Source organism: Empidonax traillii, unplaced genomic scaffold (genome assembly GCF_003031625.1).
Source record: "Empidonax traillii isolate 1590-97213 ecotype Southwest subspecies unplaced genomic scaffold, ASM303162v1 scaffold364:size1245619, whole genome shotgun sequence".
In the NCBI taxonomy this organism is placed as follows: Eukaryota; Metazoa; Chordata; class Aves; order Passeriformes; family Tyrannidae; genus Empidonax; species Empidonax traillii.
This window is the reverse complement of record NW_020955557.1, coordinates 676,278-697,018: the sequence shown is the minus strand read 5'-3', so window position 1 is coordinate 697,018 and position 20,741 is coordinate 676,278. Positions and strand designations below refer to the sequence as shown.

Here is a 20,741-nt window from a genome sequence, read left to right as displayed (position 1 = left end):
TCTTGTGTGAATCTTCTCATCCCCTGGCACCTAAATTGAGGTTTTTTTCCTGTCACTGTCTGGAAGGATATAGCTTTTCCTTCCTCTGTATGTCCTTCAGACCAGGCGTTTTTGAGAGGTAGCTGGTGGATAAACCTTGGAGGAATTTGCTCCTGGAATTTTTCCTGTTGTTCTAAACACAGGTTTTACTAAAGGTGTTAGAGATGTAACTCACTGCTCCCTGGCTGGGTACAGAATGTCACTTTGCACATAGCTGGGTAAGAGCCACTGGATGTTTTGTCAACCCCAGTCCCTGCCCCTTTGTGCCAAACTTCTTGCTGTGTTTGTGGCTCTACAGGGAATGTTCGCCACCATCACGCCCCGGAGACTTTGTTGCTGTGTCGCATGAAATGCTGTAACTGACATATTTCATGGAATCATGGAATGTCCTGAGCTGGAAGGGACCCACCAGGATCATCCAGTCCAACCCCTGGCCCTCCCCAGGACACCCCAACAATCCCACCCTGTGCCTGAGAGCGTTGTCCAAACCCTCCTGGAGCTCTGGCAGCCTTGGTGCTGTGCCCACTGCCCTGGGGAGCCTGTTCAGTGCCAACCACCCTCTGGGGGAAGAACCTTCTCCTGAGATCCAACCTAAACCTCTCCTGACACAGCTCCAGCTGCTCCCTCCAGTCCTGTCACATGTTCTTCCTCCCCACCGGTCCATGCCCTGTGCCCATTTTGTCCCCACACCCTGGGGATGGGACATTTCCCCTGTGAAAGTGCTGGTGGGTGACACTGAATGAGGGACTGGGGGTGCCCTTCCCTTTGTTTTTCCCTTCTCTGAATCTCCCTTCTCTCTTCCCTTCTCTCTTCTTCTTTCCCTTCTCTCCTCTTCTTTCTCCCCTTCCCTTTCACTTTCCCTTTCCCTTCTCTCCTTCTTCTCTCCTTTCTCTACTCTTCCCTTCCCTTCTCCCCTCCCTTCCCAAGGTCTCCCAGGCTATGTATCCCGCAGGCTCGGGCGCCGTTTCCAGGGCAGCATTCCCGAGGGACGGGTCGGTCCTCCCCGCCGCCAGGGGGCGCTGCCGCCGCTGTCCCCCCTTTCCGCTTCCCGCGGGGCGCTCCCGGTTCCGGCCGCCCGAGGATGGAGGCGCGCGTGGCGGAGAGCGCGGCCCGACTGGCGCGGCAGGTACGGGGCGAGACAGCCCGGGATGACCCGGAATAACACGGGAACAGCCCGGGATAACCCGGGAGAGCCTGGCACGGCACGGCAGCGCCGCGGGGCACAGGGGCGGGCGAGCCCCGGGTTCACTGCCCGGGGCGCGGGTCGGTGTGTGAGGGCAGGGCGGGCAGGGCTGAGGCGCCTCCTCGGGCGCTCCTGCGGGTGCCGGGACAAAGAGCAGCGCTCCGGCCCTGCCCCGGGCCTGGCGCTCTGTGCTCGTGGTAAACTTCTGTGAAAAGCCTGCCCAGAGCGAGTCATCTGAGCCGGGCGGGGCGGGGTGTCCTGGCCCAGTTCCCTGTCCCGGTTCCCGGTTCCGTGCCCGGCCCGCCGGGGTCAGCCGCTCCGGGAGGGCCCAGGGGCAGGAGCGTGTCCCGGAGCCCGGGGCAGCTCCAGGGATGGGCTCCCAGAGCACCTGTTGGATGGAGGATGGGTGTGCCCGTGGCAGCCCTGGCCTTCCCCAGCACGGCTGTGGCAGCCGTGGGGTGCTCGGGGTTGGGAAAAGGTGGTGACAGCCCTCTCCTCTTTCGGTGGCAAGAGCAATAATAAGAAATAGATCATACTGCCAGGTCTGCCTTGATCAGTGATCAGTATTGACAGTCGAGGACAGAGGCAGGTTCAGGAAAGCTTTGACTCCACAGGTTGACTTCTCTCGTGTTGCCCCAGGAGCATCTGACTGAGAGGTTCGGGACATTTGGCTTGTGGGTTTTTGTCTGCTAGTCTCGTGTGTTCTTAAGCAACTTCCCAATGTGTTTTCTGCTTACAGACATAAGCACTGCCATAAACCACTGAGATAATAAATCTGGCCGTTGAATCTCTGCAACTCCTTTTTGCCTGTGATTTCCCCTTTCTTCTTTGTTGTTGCTAGGAGAGGAAGCACATCTTGGGTGTTCTGGCAAAGGCATTCTCCCTTTGCCAGCACTGCAGTCTGGTCTTTAGTCCATAAACAAATTCCAGTCACTGAAGGAAAGCAGGGGACCTGTGTTCAGCTCTGACTCTGGCTGAAGGAGGCCACGTGGAATTACTGAGCCTCAGCCTACCTGACACCTTGCTCCCTGTGCCAGCTGCAGCAAACCCTGGAGCCTGTGGTGAGCCAGCCTGCAGGAATCATTAGCTCTTCAGGAAAATAACCCAACCAGGAGCAAGGATTGTGTGCTGAGTTACTGCACTGAGCCAGCTGAGCAGGGCTTGGCAAAGTAGGAATAGAGATAAAACTGATCAGGAGGCAAGAAGAGAGATGTTCTGCTCCCTTTCCCATGCTTTCTCAGGTCATTTCCCCCCGCTTTTTTTTTTTTCTTTTAAACTTGATGAAGAAAAATTCTGTGACATTAAAGCCCAGAGACAGAAGTCTATGCAAGTTTCTTGTTAATTCACTGGGATCTTTAGAAGACAGTCTTAAGTGCTAAGGGAAAAATGTAAGGGTGATTTTGGTCCTATTGAAAAAGCTGTAGTTTTTTTGTATTCACAGGTGAGGGGAAGATTTCTAGTACTCAGCTGACCAAAGAGCCCTTGGAGATGTCAGCATGGCCTCATGTAATTCCCGCAGCTTCTCATGAGGTGGTCATCAGGTATGACCCTTTACTGGCAAGCTGTGATAGTGCAGGTAGAATAAACCAGGAGGTAACACTTTATGACCTTAAGAGCAGCTTTTTCCTTCCTTTTCTCAGTCACACATCTTGTAGATCAGAGGAGTGTTGGTGTTGACTCACTTGGATAGTACCATGAGAGAGGAGTTACAAGGGTTGTCTGTAGTTTGCTTTTGAGAAAGAATGTAGAATTTATAATACCCCAAATGGGCCTGGTCAAACCTGAAATGGGGCCAGCCCGAATGCCTTCAGGTGTCTGTGCTTCTTTGGTGCAGTCAAGGGAAAGAACTAGATGAGACTTGCTGAGCTGCGACGTTGCTTTAGAGTTTTTTACCTTTTGTCTAAATTACGATACTGATTGTCACCCTGTGTCTGGGTGGGAAAAGCTGTTTGGGCCAGGTGTCTGCCCCAGGGGTTAGTGATTCCTGAGAATCCTAGTTCTGGATATGGCTGTGCGTGTGGATAAACCTCTTTCTTCATCCTTTCTTGTTTAACAGTATGGAAAGAAGCTCCAGTAGAATACTGGTGATCTCACCTGCAGATCTTCTTTTGGGTGGCCAGAGGTTTTTGTGATGGAGGAAAATCCAAATCAAATTCCTGTTCTGAAAAGCTGGCATTGAAACACCTTGGTGGTTGTAGCTTTGGAGGAGTCTTTTAATGCAGGAGGAGTACATATGAGCTGCTGCTTGTCTTGGATATGCAGTGATTTTAGTTTGAATATGATTTTCTGGGTCTGGACAAGGTTTGCCCTCGATGCAGAACTCTCCCTGGGGTCTTGGTACCCTGTTCTGGAGCTGGTGACTTTGCTAGGGAAAAGGCAGTACTGTGTGGACACAGAATTTACAGATAATGTGTAAAGAGTAAAAGCTACCTTTGTGCTTTTCTTAAAAGCACATTCTAGGGTTGGGGGGGAATGAGATATGCATTTCTCTGCTCTAATATTCTTTTAAGTCAGTTTGTAGCAATAATGGTCACTGAAACTTACAGTGACTCAGCTGTGAAAGCACAATGAATTCTCTCTTGAGCTATTTTGAACTTGGAAGTTCAGAAGATTTTTCAAATGGGTGTATAAGTTAAATACTACCAGGTCAGGCAAGGAAGAAGAGTTGAAAATAAACCGGTGTATTTGCTGTTGTTGTGTGGGTTGTATGTATATGAGAGAAAAACAGTTGGGGCACATGCTTTGGCTTGCTAGAGCTGAAATGGTCTATTTGAAGTGAGTTAAGGTACAGCTGTTCAATGATTTTGGTTATCTAAAAGCCAAACCAGAGGATTTGATAAGGTTTTGGGTTGTTTTTTTTTTTCCCTCAGAGTCCTATTTTTTCACACCTGAACTGCAAGAAGCAGCATCCCGTTCTCCTGTAGCAGAGGAGACCTTGAGGCTGTAAAAGAAGTGTGCCATAAACTGAAGCACAACTGAAGAGTGACCTCAAAAGTACTGATTTTCAGCTTGGCCCGCAAATAGGCCAATCTTAAGATTGTTTTGCCTCAGCTTAGGTTTCTGAGCATCTGCAGTTATTTACAGCAGCATTTCTGGGAGCTGTTGTTCAGGTGGACGTACAGGACCAGAAGATTCAATGGCCCAGTTTTTTTCCTAATTAAATATTCTGTTTGTTTCAAGAACAACAAAGTAAATGAGCCCTTTTTGATAAGGTTTGGTGGCCTGGTTGACTACAATAATAGCCTGAGCTGCGTCCTGCTGTGGAAGTTCTGGCAAGGAGAGCCTGGATGAGGGAGCTGAGGGGCTGGGAGCCAGGGTGAGCACTGCTTGCTGCCTCTCCTTCCATTGGAGCACTGAGTCCCTTAAACCTCCAGGAGCCTCCAGGCTGCTGTGTGTGAGCCAGCTCTGTGGCTCGGGGCACAAAGCCTGTTACAGGGGGGAACAAGGGATGGTCAACAGAGGTGACATTTCAGCTACTTGGTTTCTTTAGGGAGTGGGGTGATGAAAATTCCCACTCCTTGCGGCAGCTTCCAACTGTGAGTCCAGGCTGTGAGGTCTTGAGGGGCACAAGGAAGTTTGTTTTTTTGGAGCACAAAGGTCCACCTGAAATTCCTGATTGCTCCTGAATGCCTTGTGTCAGTTTTAAGGGAGAAGCCACACTGGAGGCAGGGAAGGAAAGGTTGTATGTCTGGGTGGAAGTGAGTGCACACTGCAGAAACGCCCCTGTGGAGCAGCAGGCTGTACTTCCTGGCATTCCTGCCTCCAGGTGGACTTTGAGCTTGCTGGAGTTGTGAGTGATTGTGGTTTCCTCTTCTGAAAGAGAAACTAAGATGGTGAAACTGGCTGAAGGAGGCTTAAGGGAATTTTGAGTCAAGTCATTTGACATCTTTATTAGATTAAAAAGCTGGAGGAAGTGCCTATTTTGGGATGATCCTTTATTAGCATGACCTGTTGTCTTTCTTGCACTTTTTTCCTGATATCAGTGGGATTGCCTTCTGACTGCCTTTTTTTAAGAACATTTCAGAATCCCTGGTTTTGATACAAATAGAAACAACCTTCACACAGTAAATGTTTGGAATTATTCAACTTCCATGTCATTGCTGTTACCTTTATGAGGCAAAATAGAACTTGTAGCTCATCACTTCCTGCCCCCACTCCAGGAACTGGTGTGTGACAATTCAATTTGCTTTTCAGGAAAACGAGATCAAGTTGCTGACTGCAGAAATTGAGCGTCTGAAAAACTCTGGGTGCTTGGGAGTCTCCCCCAGTTTGGAAGGGCTGCGAGACGAAAACGCAAAGCTCAAGTATCGGTTAAATTTCCTTCAAAAGGTAAGGAAATAAAGAAAAAAGAATTCTTGCAGCAGCATGTGTTTTTTTGTTCTCATTAAGGCAAGCTAAATAAGTGATGTCAGTTTATTACAGCCAGTGATGTGTGACAGTGTGCTCACTCTGCATTCTGACACCTTAACTGGGGACACATCAGATCTTTTTTGGTTCCTTAAACAGAAACCTACTTTTATGGAAAGTGTCAGTAGGTCAGCAAGCTCACACTGTCACATTTTGGCCAGTCATGCACTGGGTGGCCAAGCTAAGGTCTGTCCCAGGGTCACCGACAAAGGAGTGAGAAGTAATGCAGCCCTGCATTCAGGGAAAGGTTTGTGCTGGGAGCTTCAACAGCAGAAGCAGCTCTTGAATCACCTAATTTTTATGTTGTACATGTCGCTCCTGTGCCTGGAGGTGTCAGCCAGATCTGTCAGCTGTGCTTTGCCAGGCAGCCAAGGAGAAAAGTGGGATGTAACAGTTCCTCAGATGTTGTGAATTTAACCTTCTGGATCTTGTTGGGTTGGTTTGGGTTTTTTTTTCAGAGCCTTCAGGAGGAAAGAAGTAAAACAGCAAAAAGCATGATTAATATCAACAGCTGTCTTCAGGAGATCTTTGGAGCTGCTATTCAGGCTGCCTACCCAGAGTTAGAAAACCCTCCACTGGTGGTGACACCAAGTCAGCAGCCCAAATTTGGGGATTACCAGTGTAACAGTGCCATGGCCATATCACAGGTAAATGTAAACAATCTTAACAAAGAAGGAAAAATGGGGATGGTGCCTGTTGGAAGCTCAGTGACAGACAGCACAGTGAAAGTTGCAATCCTGGACTTCTTGTAGGTGTCTGGGTTGAGAATTGAGTGAGTGTCTAAAGACATTTTGGGGGAAGCATTGGCCTTTATAGAGCTGACCTTTAAAGTTTAGATGACTGGTATGAGAGAGTTAATGTGTAACACAGAAAAATGCTCATTTCATGGGATCTAAATCCAATCAGGATTTAAGTGCTGTATTGATTTACTAATAGTGTGCAATTATCTACCAATTAGTGAACTGTATGTTTGGAAATAAAACCAGCAAAACAATAAATCACAATTCCAGGGAGTTACGAAATGTTGAGAAACACCTGCATAACTCTGCATGCTCTTCCCTAGTGCCAGGCAAGTGTGATGTCCCCACACACATCTGCACAGTTATGTGCACATAGCCCCTTCTCAGAGGGCAGGTAACAAACCTCGGACTGCAGGTTCCCCTCACTGCTCACACCTCCTGTTGCTGTGGGCGCTGATTGTTGTTGTGTTCCTAAATTTCCAGTTCTGTGACAAATGCTCTTTCCAGCCTTTTGAAGTGCACTATTCCACACGCTTTTTGTGCTCTCATTCCTATCTCACTGGCTGTTGCTATCCAAGCATTTGCTGTGGCTAGGCTCTGTGGGCATCCCTACATCTGTAGCTGGTGGTATCTATATTTTATTTTAAATTAGCAAAAGGCAGGAAACATGAGGGTTTTGTTACAATGTTCTGATGTTAGAGGTTCTCAGGCAGCTGTAAGGATGGTTCCACTTTACAGAACACCTGTTAGTATGTGCAAAGTAAGGAGTGGGGTTTTTTTTGGCCTGGCTGGTACTTAGCAGTTACTTAGGAAATTATGGTACTGCTACTTTGTGGAAGATATTTGACCAAAGAAGACCCAAATAGAATCAGAGATACTTCAGCAGTTGGCTGTGACTGTGCTGAAGTAAAACCAGGAGGTGTGGGAGAAAGCAAGCACCCAAATTTTGAATGCATTGGTGCCTCTGAGCGACTAAATAGACTCTTTGTAATCGCAGATCTTTTATTTGGCAATCTCAACAGAGACAACTGTTTCCTTTTCTTCAGGTGTTCTGTTGTCAATTCACCTTTACTAATCCTCTAGGCTGGCAGTTTTGACAGGGAGCTTGCACTGCCATGCGTGGAATTCTGCTCCCCCGTGTTGCCATGGGCGGCTGCTGTGCCCGCTGTCCGTGACTGCCATACGTGCCGGCCAGCAGGCACCGGGCCGGGAGTGCCAGGGTGGAAACAGCCCTCACAAATACGTGTGCCATCCCCTGCCCTCATTAGCATATTGTGACAGGGCTGAGCCCCCTGGGTGACTGCCCTGACACGGGATTCAGAGCGATGCCACTTTTCTGACCGCTGCGTTACCCCAATTAAGTCGCGGTTGGGATTCTCGAGCGGTCCCAGCGCCGACGTTGTTCGCATAACTCGGTGTCTGAACGGTCCCCTCCGAGCCAGCGTTTCGAGTTCCAGGTTGTCAGCTGCGCTGGTGAATAAGGGTTCCTGGGGCTGGGCTTGGCTGTGGAGTTTGTTCCCTGGATGCTGGGCTGGAGCTTGGCAGTGCTCGCACAGGCAGCAGTCTCAGAGCGTGTCAGCACAGCGGAGCCAGCAGCAGGTTATGGACTTCCTGTCAGCCTAAGTTTTAGGGGCTTGGCTGTGGGGCAGGTCTCCCCAGGGTGTCCCCTGCGCAGAGCCAGGGTCACTGGGACTGCCAGAGGAGCGGGAGGTGCCCTGACTGGGACGTGCCAGGCAGCAGCCTCTCCCTGCAAGGCACTGGTGTGGAAAGGGCCCTCACAAATGCCTATTGTTTTCCCGGGAGCTCATCAGCATATTAATGCCTGGGGTTTCAGCCAGGAGCTCCCTTTGCTCCTTAGAGTCAATGGCATATGGTAACCAATTCTGGAATGGTTCAGATAACACGCCTGTTATCTGGTATAAAATGCCCATAATCTGGTTTTGCATTTATTCTTCCTGTAGTTTACACTTTAAGTAGCATTAAAGGCATATGGGCATGCCTTTAATTTCTTGCCCGTTCTTGCCCATTCCAAGCCTTTACCATTCTGTAAGGATCCTGTTATGATCAGCTGTATGACAGGTTAAACAGGAAGCTGAAAACCTTAGAAATACATTTTGCAGCAGACTGCAAGTTAGCAAATACAGACAAATTCTGAGTTGACAAAGAGGTACTTGATCTTTGTGATCTTGGTGGGAGCGAGGTGATGAGTTTTCAAACACATCACGGTAATGACAGAAAATCACATGCTCAGAAACAAATAGTTGTGGTAATTTTATACAGTGTGAATGTAGTGTTTTGCAAGAGGTGGGTTGGACTAGCTCACAGAATCCTCCTAAAGGGTGTGTTTGTAAAACTTGCAAAAAGCTATGCGAGAAGATGCTTTGGGAATGGACAGGGAAATTTGGGAGTTGGACTAAATGATCTTTGAAGGTCTCTCTGGCCCAAACCATTCAGATGCAATCATTGCATGTAAATTTTGAGTTTCTCACAGTGGGCCATTCATGGCTCCAGGGAAAAGGAGGGAGCTACTTTCCCAGTAGTTTTTCTGATGCTCTTTTAAGAAAAAGGGTAATGTTAGATTTATCTGTGGTTGCTTGGGTTGTTGGGTTTTATTTATTTATTCACTTATTTATCTATTCCCTTATTTATTTATTAAGCTTAAGACTAAGGCAGGACGGAAGGCAGTTTGCTTTGGTTGCTTTTAGTCATAAATCAGCAGACTTGCTCCAAAACCACACTCCGAATCTGCTGCAGGCACAGTTCAGAACTTCACGTATGAGTGTTGGCAGAGCTGAGGACACCCATGAGCCTGGTCAACGGGATTGTGAAGCAGTATGAAGGATATGTGCCAGATATGCTGAATTTTGAAGGGTTTGTCTCTTTTGCTAGCTTAAAAAAAGTACAAATTTGCCAAACCACTCAAAATGTTTTTAAAAATAACCTGGGAGATTTTCTTCTGACATGGAGACTGCTCTGAGAAGAAGGAGCGGAACTTGTTGGGTCCAGTCAGGCTCCTGCTGTGGAGAACTGATCTGATCTGTAAAACTCACTAGAGATGTTTTTCTTTGTGGGTGTCTCTGCATTATGAAGCTAAAGGACCAGGAGGATCTTTCAGTGCCACAGTATCTGTGTTTCTGTTCCACTCTGTAGAGTGTTTTGGAGGATTGAATTTTACTTGATCTTGTTGTTGTGTTTCAGATACTGCTCAAAACCAAGGAGCAGAAGGTTATCCCACGAGAAATCGCTGACAAAATAGCAAAAAACATTCCTGCCAATGAGTGCATTGAGAAGGTCGAAATTGCCGGTCCTGGTAAGATTAGTTTCATTTTACACAGTAGGTTTTAAAGCAGAAAGGGTATTTTTATTCTGGATGGTGAACAGGGAAGCTGAGCTGAGTTCAATTCACCTGCATGTTGCAATTTAAAACTGCAGTTTGAATTTAAAACTGCAGGGTGAATTAGCTGCTTCTGTCTTGGTGAGCTTTGTAGCCCTCACACTTGTGCAGCAACAGAAATCTACCTCTGTATTAGAACTGCCAAGTATGATCCTGACCCCCTTAATTGGCAATTTTTCCACTGATGCTTAAAGGACCAGCTTTTCTTCTTCAAATACTGATGATGGGTATCAGGCCACAGTCATGAAATCACAGCAAGAATAGATATGCCCTTCTTGCTGTTCCTTGCATGGTGAGGACACCTTGTCCTCTCAGCACTGAGAGGCTGGAGTAGCATGGAGGTTATTCATTGCTGCATCTGTTTTATCCCTGTGACCCAAGAAGAAATACAAGGGCTCATATTCCTTAGGGCTTCAGCATAAACAAAAATCCCATGGCACAGCCCTTCTAGTGCTTGGGCATAAATTTGTTGATTGGCTTTGTGAAGCAGGAGAAGTGAAACAGTGTCATCCCACAAGCATGGATTATCCCAGGTGAAAATATATGTTTTAGGATATTAATTTTAAAAAAAAAGGAGACAAAGGAGAATTTGGTTTTGCGTTCTGAAAACCAAATTATTTATTTTCTTGTAAAAAATTGTTGTTATAAATTCACCTTTGAGAGGCAGTGCACAAAAAGGAGTTATGTCAGTGGTGTAGCTTGAGCATCTGACTCCTGCAATAAAGGCTGTAGTGGTGTGAATCAGACTCTTTTAATCTGGGAACAGAAATTGTCATCTAGTGACAGCTTTGTTGTCCTGTGGCTGAAAACTGTTTTGTTCTGTCAAGCTGACTTCACATGCTTTTGTGCTTGAGGAAACAGAAATCCAAGGGGAAAGGAAACAAGGAGTGGTTTGAGGCACTTCTGCAGCCCCAGCACTCATTGATGGTTTTCTCCTCTAAAGGTTTTATCAATGTCCACTTGAGAAAGGATTTTGTGTCGAAGCAGCTGAGCAGTTTATTGATAAATGGAGTTCAACCACCAGCCATTGGCAAGAGGAAAAAGGTACAGCAGTGAGCACACAGGCACCTGCTGCAGGTGAAACATGCTGGACTGCAGGTAGCTTTGAAATTCACAACTGAAATGCTGTGCTGAGCAGATGTCTGTGGCAGCAGGTTGTTAGAGCAGAGTAGGTGGGATGTGGCATAGGTGTCATGGGTGGGCTGTGTGTACGTGGTGTGGTCTCTGTGGAGTGAGGGACGGGGCTCCCTGGGGCAGGTGTTGTGCCCAGGTCAGTCTGGGAGTGATCCCTGACCCTGAGTTGGGCTGCATGTCTGATGTCCCCTCTGGGCCCTCTCTGCTGGCTGTGTGTGAGGGTTGGCAGAGGCGAGCCCTGTTCGCCCTGCTCCCCCCACAACACCCCCCAGATTAAACACACGAGGTGTGGAAATGGCCACTGCCTTTTATTCATGTGTTCCTGTGGTGCTGTGTCCTAGGTGGTGGTGGATTTTTCATCCCCTAACATTGCCAAGGAGATGCACGTTGGCCACCTGAGGTCCACCATCATCGGGGAGAGCATGTGCCGACTGTTCGAGTTCGCAGGTTATGACGTTCTGAGGTGAGAGTTGATTCCTGGGTGTGGTGGGCTTGGTTGGCTGAGTCTGTGCAGTACCTATCTCTGTGCTTTGGCCTGTGTTGGTCTTTGTTTATAAGCATGTGGCAAATAACCCCTTATGTGTAGAAAGACACTCAGCTGAGCAAGTGTAGCAGGGTAAGAAATCAAGGGGGGCAGCAGCTTCATTGCAGTGAAACTGGGGGAGCTTGACTGGTTTGGGTTTCTGGTATTATGTGTGTTCCTTCTTTTGGAATACATAATTTTGTAATGTGTGTATCTTGGAGCACATGTTCAAAAAGTCATTGTTGTGCTCTTCAATTGCTTCAAGGTTAAACCATTTAGGAGACTGGGGCACCCAGTTTGGAATGCTCATTGCCCACCTCCAAGACAAATTTCCGGACTACTTAACTGTTTCTCCTCCCATCGGGGACCTCCAGGCTTTTTACAAGGTATTTTTAGCAAACAAGTGTAATATTTTTGTCAACATCTCAAAAGAAGATCGAGGAACTTTACAGATTGGGAAGTATTTTGGAGAAACAAAAGAATCAAATCACTGTTAATAGATTATTGCAGCAGCCTGCCACAGGGTAAAGAATTGTATCTGGTACTGAGTTGTCTGCATGGGGCATGATTAGAGGGCTTTGTAAGCTTGCAGCCTCTCTGTCTTTTGGGATGGGCGTGCTTGGAGGGGCTGTTATGAATGGCAGCTGGTGTCAGGGGAGAAGGCAGTGCTTTTCCACGTGTGTTTCACTGCAGGAATCCAAGCGGAGGTTTGACACAGAGGAGGAGTTTAAGAAACGTGCCTACCAATGTGTGGTGCTGCTGCAGAGCAAAAACCCCGACTTCATCAAAGCCTGGGAGCTCATCTGTGACGTATCACGCAAAGGTGACTTTGCCAGGTCCAGAAATGTGTCTCTCCAGTAGAACAGGAGGCTTCCTCACCTTTTAAGTCTGAGCCCATGCTCCTGTTTTCTTTTGAAAATCACTGCCACGAAAAGCTTAAAGCAAAAAGCCATTACAGCCAAAGTACTGGGCTGTCTGTGGAGGCTTTCAGCTAAATCTGTTGTCTCCTCAGTCCTGATGGCTTGACCAAGAGATGGATAATGCCTTGCTGTGCCCAGTGGTAAAACATATGCCACTGGTTATCACTGTGTGCCTTTAATGGAAGTATTTTGTTCTGTTTCTCTCCTCAAGAATTCCAGAAAATCTACAACTGTTTGGACATCACGCTCATAGAGAGAGGGGAATCGTTCTACCACGAGATGATGAAAGACATTGTCAAAGAATTTGAAGACAAAGGTGAGGCTTTTGGTCTCAGGTCAGAGTTTCTGCAACTGTGAGGATGTGTGGTAACCTCACTCCTACTCAGCAAGGCTTAGGGCTGATGCTTTTCAAGTTGCATGTTCCCCACCTTTGCTTTTTCTCTCAGCCACATTTCCTGAGTGGAACTTTTGTGGCTTTTCCTTCTTTCTGCATTAGCAGAATTAATTCTTATATGTTTCATTCGAGAAAGCTTGAATCTTTCTTGCTGACATTAAAATCAGTTTGTCTGTGATACTCGTAGGCAATAGCGTGAGGTACTACTGGAATTTATTGTATCCTGAGTAAACAGTCAGGGAACAGTATGGGACAGACTTCCTGGTCTTAGTGTTGCGACTGTGTGGGAACTTTGTCTGAGAAATCTTTGTGAAGGCATTTTTGGATCATGTTGACTTTGAAACTGGCAAGAAGCCAAATGCAGCATAAAAAGTCTCTGGTTTTACATGTTCCTGTCTGGATTCAGCAGTTCCTGAGTCTCACTGTCTGAAGTGTTCTGACTAGTCTTACCTCTGAAAGACTTCGTGCTGAGTCCTTGTTACATCTCCATAGTTTCAGTTGCCTTTAATGTCATACCTTGCGATGCTGAGTTTGTGGCTGTAGAGGGGGATCTGGATGCCAGTGTTGGGAGTTTTTAAATCAGATCCCTTCTGGTAAGGCCACCTCTGTACAGATCTGCTTCCTTGTGCATAGTTCTGGAAGTGCTGTAAGGAATGTGACTTGGTTGACAGGGGAGTTCCATGTAGGTTGTTTAGTATTTTGAGCATGTGAGTGCACGGCCTTTTCATGCTGGTAGCATCAGGGAAGTGTTTCTGCCACAAACCTCCCTGATGTGATACAAGGCAGAATGTTTTCCTTTGCTTTTGCAGGGTTTGTCCAGGTTGATGATGGCAGGAAGATCGTGTTTGTCCCGGGTTTCCCTGTGCCATTGACAATCATGAAATCAGACGGAGGTTACACATATGACACATCAGACTTAGCTGCTCTTAAGCACAGGCTGTGTGAGGAGAAGGGTGACATCCTTATCTACGTCGTGGACAGCGGCCAGGTGAGTTCTCCAGCTCTGCTGTCACTGCTGGTGCAGCTTATCCCAAAGTGTGTTAAGTGCTGGATGCAGCAGTAACACAGGTAGAACACCACAGGCTCTTTAGTGTTTTCGGTGTATCTACCTGAGCAGTGATGGGAATTTGCCAGTTGCTGCTTCTTTAAGCCAGGAAAACATCTTCAGAAGGTTCAGCTTTCTGATGTGGAATTTCTCTGTGGATCTTGAAAAATTTTAAGTCTCATTTTGAAAGCAAATGAGATAAAGCAGGGAAGAAAACTGCACCTGGACGAGTGAGCTGAGAACCAGTTGTTGGTGTTTCTTCCTTGCAGTCTGTGCATTTACAAACAGTGTTTGCAGCTGGACAGATGATTGGCTGGTATGACCCCAAAGTGACAAGAGTGGCCCATGCTGCGTTCGGAGTGGTGCTGGGAGAAGACAAGTAAGTGCTTGGGTGCAGTTTTTCCTCTGCATTTGCCTTGGAGAGGATGTTTGAGTGAATGCAGGAGACTTGCTCTTGTGTGTTGACAAGTATGTGACATGCCAAAAAAACCCAGAAGAAAGCACCACATCCCATGCTGTTTTCCATAACTGTGTCATTTAGTTGCCTGTCATTGTCCTTGATCCACGTAGTTACTGGTGCTGCGGTCACATTCCCTCTTGGGCCTGGCTTCTGCTGCCTGGCATTTGGGGAGGGGCACTGGGATTGGCTGGTGGAAGCTGATGTGAATACTGGGAGATGGCAATGGTAAAGGCCACGATTTCCATTACTTTCTACCTTCTTCATGGTAGATGAAACATCAGTTGGGAAAAGTCTGGCACTGGTATTGTATCCTGCCTAATGTCTGGAGCTGGGACTGTTCTGACTGTGGGAGCCTTCCTGGTCAGCACCCCCTGGATGTTCTCTCAGTTTTGTACCTGTCTGTGTGATGGCAATTCCTTCAATACAGAGAGATCTGCCATGTGCTTTTTTGCTAAGCCATAAAGTGTGAGCAGTGGGAATCCCTGCAAGAGGCTCTGGTGCATGTCCTGGATCTGCCTGGGGTGCCCTAGGCAGGGGGTGGAAGTGTTCTGCCTGTTATGCAGGTGGTCATTTTGTCTGTGTGTTTTCAGGAAGAAGTTCAAAACTCGTTCAGGGGATACAGTGCGTCTCATAGACCTGCTGGAAGAAGGCCTGAAACGAGCTATGGACAAGCTGAAAGACAAGGAACGGGACAAGGTACTTGTGACAGAGCGCTTGTCTTTCCTGGGAACTGTGCTGAGTACTGCAGAGCTTCTTGGGGGTGGGAGCAGACAGCTGGCCCTGCAGGTACCGTCAGGTGTCCCTGCTGTGATGGCAACAGCTGTGACTCCCCCAGGATGCAGAAGGTGATGGGAGAATTTGCAGTTTGGGCTGTCCAAAATGCTCTGTGAGGGTTGGAGGATTGTTTGTTATGTGTACATGCAGTTTGTAAGAAGCAGTATGAACATCACACCTGACAGGTGGGACACTGTGGGCTCAGAGGTCCTGTGGGCTGTCAGGAGTCAGCCTTAGCCTGGGCAGGGTTGCAGTGCAGTTGATTGCAAGAGAAGTGAGATGTGAATGTGGGGTTGTCTGGTGCCCTGAAGTGGAGAGGTGTGTGTGAACTGAGTACCACATGGGTAAAATCCCCTCAGCAACCTGGGCTTTCCTCCTGAGCCCTGCTGGGTGGCCAGGGCTGCATGTTGTGGTTCATGAGGGCAGCACAGTGTTCTTCCTCCTGACTGTGATCTGCTTTGAATTTGCACCAGGTCCTCACAGCAGAAGAGCTGAAAGCTGCCCAGACATCAGTGGCTTTTGGATGCATTAAATATGCAGATCTGTCCCACAACAGACTAAATGATTACGTCTTCTCCTTCGACAAGATGCTGGATGACCGAGGGAACACAGCTGCCTATCTGCTGTATGCCTTCACACGGATCAGGTGGGTGAGGGAGCAGCTGGAGTTGGTGCTGATGCTCTGCACATGTGGGCAGAGATGTGATGGTCACATCAGTGCCCTTGGAGTTGGTGAGAGAAGGCAGCTACACTGGGGTGCACCACAGGCAAGATTTTATTTGTCATTGCAAATGGTGTGCCCTGCCACCTGAAATGGCTGCTCTGCGTGACACACATCCCAAGGAGGGAGCTGTGGGAGTGTCTGGTAATCAGAGGATTTAGGTGGTTGGAAAAGGGTCCACCTGTGTTCCAGCAGCTGCTCAGCTCAGGTGTTGCCATACCCCACAGTTTTTCTGGCACCCTGAGCCTGGTTTGCTTGGCAGCATCGTGTGTCCTTGCTGATGTGGGTGCCCAGAGCCCATCCCTCCCTGTTCCTGTGCAGTGCCCTCCTGGATCACCCCAATGACAGGGGCTCCCCCTGCATCCCCAGGGCTGATTGACCTGTTTGGCCTGGTCACCCAGGACTGGACGTCAGTCCTGGGACAGGCCAGACAGGCGAGCAGGCTGGCCCCAGGCAGGCTGAGCAGTGGCAGCCCCACAAGCAGCCCATGTTCTGGATCATTCCAGGGCCATCGCTCGCCTGGCCAACATTGACGAGCAGATGCTGCGGAAGGCAGCCAGGGAGGAGGTGCTTATCCTCGACCATGAGAAGGAGTGGAAGCTGGGCAAGTGCATCCTGAGGTTCCCTGAGATCCTGCAGAAGATCCTGGAGGACTTGTTGTTGCACACGCTCTGTGACTACCTGTATGAGCTGGCCACCACCTTCACCGAGTTCTACGACAACTGCTACTGCGTGGAGAAGGACAGGCAGAGTGGTGAGTGTTGGCCGTGGGGTGCTGTGTGTGCCTGTCCCGTATCATAGTACAGACACTCTCCAGGATGTTTCCCTGTGATGTGAAGGCTGTTGTCACACTACTTGCTGCTGCAGAACAAGGGTCTGTGTGGAAGGACAGCCTGTGTTGTCATCTGCCGGTGAGCAGGAAGGTTGAGCAGAGTTGGGAGCAGCCAGGCACCTGGAAACACGAGGGCTGGTCAGTCTGCCTGGCTTAGGGAGAGCAGGAAGGGCTCAGTGTGCCAGTCCAGGGCCAGGCTGTGGGCAGAGGGGAAGGCACCACTGGTGCTTCTGAGCAGCTGCTCCAGCTCCTCTGGTGGTGTTTTCCAGGCCAGATCGTGAAGGTGAACATGTGGAGGCTGCTCCTGTGCGAAGCCACTGCTGCTGTCATGGCCAAGGGATTCGACATCCTGGGGATCAAGCCTGTCCAGAGGATGTAGCTGTGCCCTGTGGAATGACAATAAAGGGACTAAACAACTGGAGTTGTCTGTGTCTGTTGGGGTGGGGTTGTGGTAAGGGAAGGCGCTGTAGGGGAGCAGCACCCCTTTAGGGGAGAAAGGAAGAGAGGCATGAAAAGCAAGGAGGAAGTAAGGGAAGAAGGAAAGAAAGGAGATGGGGAGGGAGGAAGGAAAAGGAGAGAAAAGGAGTGTGGCTTCAGCCGCAGCAGGTACAGAGACAGACAAGGGCTGTGGGCACAGCTCAGAGCAATTCTCGGTGCAGGATCCAAAGCCCAAGAACTCCAAACACCCAAGGGTACCTTCAGGAAACCCTTCAGCCCCGTGCAGCCACCCACACTCCCAAAACCAGCCTTACTGTGGTGACCCCTCCAACTTCTTTACCTTATTTGCCAGGTATGAGCAGGTCACCCGGCCTTTGGTGCCATCTTGGTGCTGCGGGCAGGCAGGCAGCAGTTTTACCTGGAGGAGCAGGAAGCCCAAGGGAGGAGCAGATCAGTTAACTACACTCCCTCAGAGGAAAACACAAGGGAAATGCTTTTCCCCTCAGGAGCAATGTTTTGAATCCCTACAGAGCTAGAAAACCTCTTTGCAGGGTGTGTGCTGATCTTGGGGAACTGCAAGGAGCCACAACTCCTGCCTTTGCCTTAGGGTTTGTTGGAGGCTGTGCTGTGAGCCCCCTGAAAAGACCTTAAGACTCCTAAAGCAGCACAGAAACGCAGCTTTGCTGCCCATTAGGTGTTGCATTGATAGAGGTGCTCAGTGACATCTGCATGTGTGTATATATATCTATATATATACATATATATATATATATATATATGTACAGATCTATGTAGAATGAAGAGATCTGTGTCTTTATCTGGTGTCCCAGGTTCTTCCCCGTATAGACAGCTGGGGGAGGGATGGGCTATCACAGCTGGTCAGTGCCCTGCCCCTCATGTGCAGGGCACCAGCTGGCCCTTCAGCAAGGGCAGCCCTGTGCAAACACACTGATGGCTGGCCCACAAGCATCAAACACAAAACAAACACAAAAAAAACCAAAACCAAAATGAAACAAAAAAACCCTCAGTGCCCACAAACCCACCCTGCTGGTGACGGCCACACGCTGTGCTCCCTGACTCCCTCTGTGCACTCACCTGCACCCACAGCCCTGCCATGGCTGTGCACTCCCTCCTTCCAGGGCTGGACAGGATCCCCTCCTGCCCTACCTCTGGGAGGTGCTGGGCAGGCCTGGGGGTGGCAGTGGTGATGGGTCCTGCTCACAGGGGCGAGGCCAGGCCAGGCAGGGTCAGGTTCAGTGGTGGGAGCAGCGTCAGCCGCAGTCCAGCAATGGCCACACTGCCCAGAGTCCAGGTGTGGGTCCAGAGCAGTGGGAGTGTGGCCAGGGGCACAGCAGAGGCTGCCCTGCCGAGCAGAACGGGGACAGCCTTCTCCAGGCTTCTCCAAATGCCTCCCCTGGCAGGGCAGGGGGCACAGCAGCAGGACCCCAGGGCTGGAGTCAGCAGTGATGCTGGAGAGGCGCTCTGGTTGCCGCAGGGTGTGTGGGATGTCCGTGTGTCCAAGGGTAGCTCCGAGTCCCCATGGGGCTGTTCCAGGAGGCCATGCAGCCAGGGACAGGGCCAGTCCCATGCTGACCATGGGGTACAGGGCAGGCAGCAGGTGTTGGGGCACCCCAGTGGTGCCCTTGGGGATGGCTAGAGGGGTTCAGGCCACTTCTGAGGAAATGGGGACCTGTGGTTGGGCTGGGGGTGGATGGGGACACTGAGGAGTCCTGTCCAAATTGGAGACTGATGCCATGCAGGGGACTCCCTGCTCTGAGGAGAGGTGTCACTCAGAAGATGGGCTGGTTGTGGGAGTCAGTGCTGGAGGAGCCCTGGGGCAGGGCCATGTGTCAGACAGCTCAGGGGAGCCAGGGGACGGTGGTCCTTGCCCAGATGGGGTGCTGGAGCAGAAGGTCCCAGCTGACTGTCAGGGTGCACCAAGGGCTGATGGCACCCCTGAGGGAAAAGGGCCAGGTGTCAGGTGGGATAACAGAGCTGGCAGGGCAGCTGCCCAGTCCCACAGTGCCTGAGCCAGGCCAGGCATGGCAGCCAGGGTCAGCCAAAAATCCAGATCATCAGACACATCCACGGTGACGAGGTCCGAGGTAGAGCCAGGAAGGTGAGTCGGCAAGGGAGGTCAGGATCAGGTCCAGGGACAGCAACCAGGGTCAGCCACAGTCCAGCGATCACCAGGCAAGTCCATAATGATGGGCAAAGGCCGTGGTCAAGCTGGGAAGTCAGTCTGTGGGCCAAGGTCCAGGTTCAGATTACTGGGCTCCATGGCCAGGCACAGGCATAGCTGTTGCTCTGGCCAGACCCCAGCAGCAAAACCTCAACTTCAACCCACTCTCCAAGAAGGGATGGCCAGGGCCTCCCTGCCAGGGCTCATGGCAGCCTCTGCCCCACAGGTGCTCTCTAAGGTGGCCCCAAGCCCAAGGAGTCAAACCCTCATTGCTGATGGGGATGGAGGGGGACTGAAGGAGCCCTTACAAATAGTTGCAATAAACCTGCAATGACACTGATTTTCTCTTTGATGGCACCAGCAGGACTCACACATGTCACAGGCCCAGAGAAACAGCTGGGCTGGCAGGGACCTCTGAGGAGCAATGCCCCATCTGCTGCTCTGAGCAGCCCACCCACCCCAGGGCTCTTGCTTTGCACGGTGAGGGACGTACCTGGAAGAGCCTGTTGCACTCCATGATCATGTGGGCCAAGCCCTGCGTTGCTGCCAGGTTCTCATTCAGCTCCCTCTGGTCTGGCTTCCCTAAACTGCACTTCCTCTGACTGGATCTATGGGGAGAGGAAGGTGAAAGGAAGGCTGGGTGAGGTGCTGGGAACCACACACAAAACACACTGCCCTGAACAGCCCCCGTGTGCCATGTACTGGTGTCACATTCCTGCAGAGAGGTGCACAGACAGAGCTCCCTCCCAGCACACCCCAAAAGTGTCCAGGGTCCCACTGACTGACCAGTAGTAATGGATGCCCAAGAAAGGCAAGCCAAGGATTTTATTCCCCAAGCACATCATCACACACTTGGCCAAGGACAGCAATGACCCCAAACTGATTTGTGTGTAGACTTCACATATCAAGCTCCTTTGATACCTGCAAAGCCCATGTAGAACCTTTTAAAACCTTTGGCCCAAACCACACCAAACACGTCTCAAAAACAGTCCCCTCTTTTAATTCATATCCATTGTATGACATCATTAATCCTGGCTTCTGAAACTTTTAGCTACGTGCATTCCTGCCAAATGGCTTGAAAACTGGGTGGAAGATAATAATCCTCAGTGCTGCTCCTCAGAGTCAGACCTGCCGGCTCATAGCCTTTGAAGTCGGAGCCCTGCACCAAGGCATTAATGCACAGCTATAGCAGAGCTAAAGCTTCAAAGCATCCTGGCCTCTAAACACTGACAACAAAGAGAAAACTCCATTTCTATTTTTGGTCCTAGCATTTCCAGGGTAAGGTTGATGTAAACCAAAGGGGTACAACTCCCAGAGTGAGACTCCCAGGAGCTCCAACACCACAGCAATCCAGCAGGACCTGCTGCCTCTGACGCTCCATCGCATCCCCAGCTGCCCTCTCAGTGTCCCCACAGCTCCATTGCTGTGAGCTGGCTCAGCACAGGGATCCTCCAGGCACTTTCAGATGTTCTGTGCCATTCAGGAGAAAACCCTTAAGTGTTTTCTTTCCCCTCCCCTGTGCTGTCCAGAGCCTGTAAGATGCCAACAGCACATC

The 20,741-nt window shown here is 49.7% G+C and overlaps 2 protein-coding genes across 4 annotated transcripts in view; one reads left to right on the top strand and one right to left on the bottom strand.

The window, feature by feature from the left end:
- Positions 1-1,085: 1,085 nt before the first annotated feature.
- On the top strand, positions 1,086-16,987 carry RARS (arginyl-tRNA synthetase). 2 transcript variants are annotated; one of them, XM_027892724.1, is made up of 16 exons: positions 1,086-1,165; positions 2,664-2,763; positions 5,417-5,551; positions 6,088-6,276; positions 9,568-9,679; positions 10,707-10,807; positions 11,239-11,360; positions 11,686-11,806; positions 12,114-12,243; positions 12,552-12,656; positions 13,544-13,722; positions 14,049-14,158; positions 14,830-14,935; positions 15,487-15,659; positions 16,241-16,488; positions 16,836-16,987. In XM_027892724.1, exons 4-16 carry the CDS (start codon positions 6,124-6,126, stop codon positions 16,943-16,945), a joined length of 1,770 nt encoding a protein of 589 aa, XP_027748525.1. In that variant the 5' UTR covers positions 1,086-1,165; positions 2,664-2,763; positions 5,417-5,551; positions 6,088-6,123; the 3' UTR covers positions 16,946-16,987. The 2 variants fall into 2 exon arrangements, with proteins under 2 accessions (XP_027748525.1, XP_027748524.1); XM_027892723.1 differs by lacking the exon at positions 2,664-2,763 and having other exon boundaries at positions 1,101-1,165.
- Positions 16,988-18,652: 1,665 nt separating this feature from the next.
- Positions 18,653-20,741, bottom strand: part of LOC114061862 (rho GTPase-activating protein 7-like) — a 44,300-nt gene continuing 42,211 nt past the window's right edge. For both annotated transcript variants that reach the window (XM_027892722.1, XM_027892721.1), the window contains exons 10-11: positions 19,680-19,794; positions 18,653-19,246 (exon numbers count right to left, since the gene is read on the bottom strand). In XM_027892722.1, the coding sequence (XP_027748523.1) occupies positions 19,229-19,246; positions 19,680-19,794 (133 nt within the window). In that variant the 3' untranslated portion in view covers positions 18,653-19,228. The remainder of the gene's footprint in view (positions 19,247-19,679; positions 19,795-20,741) is intronic.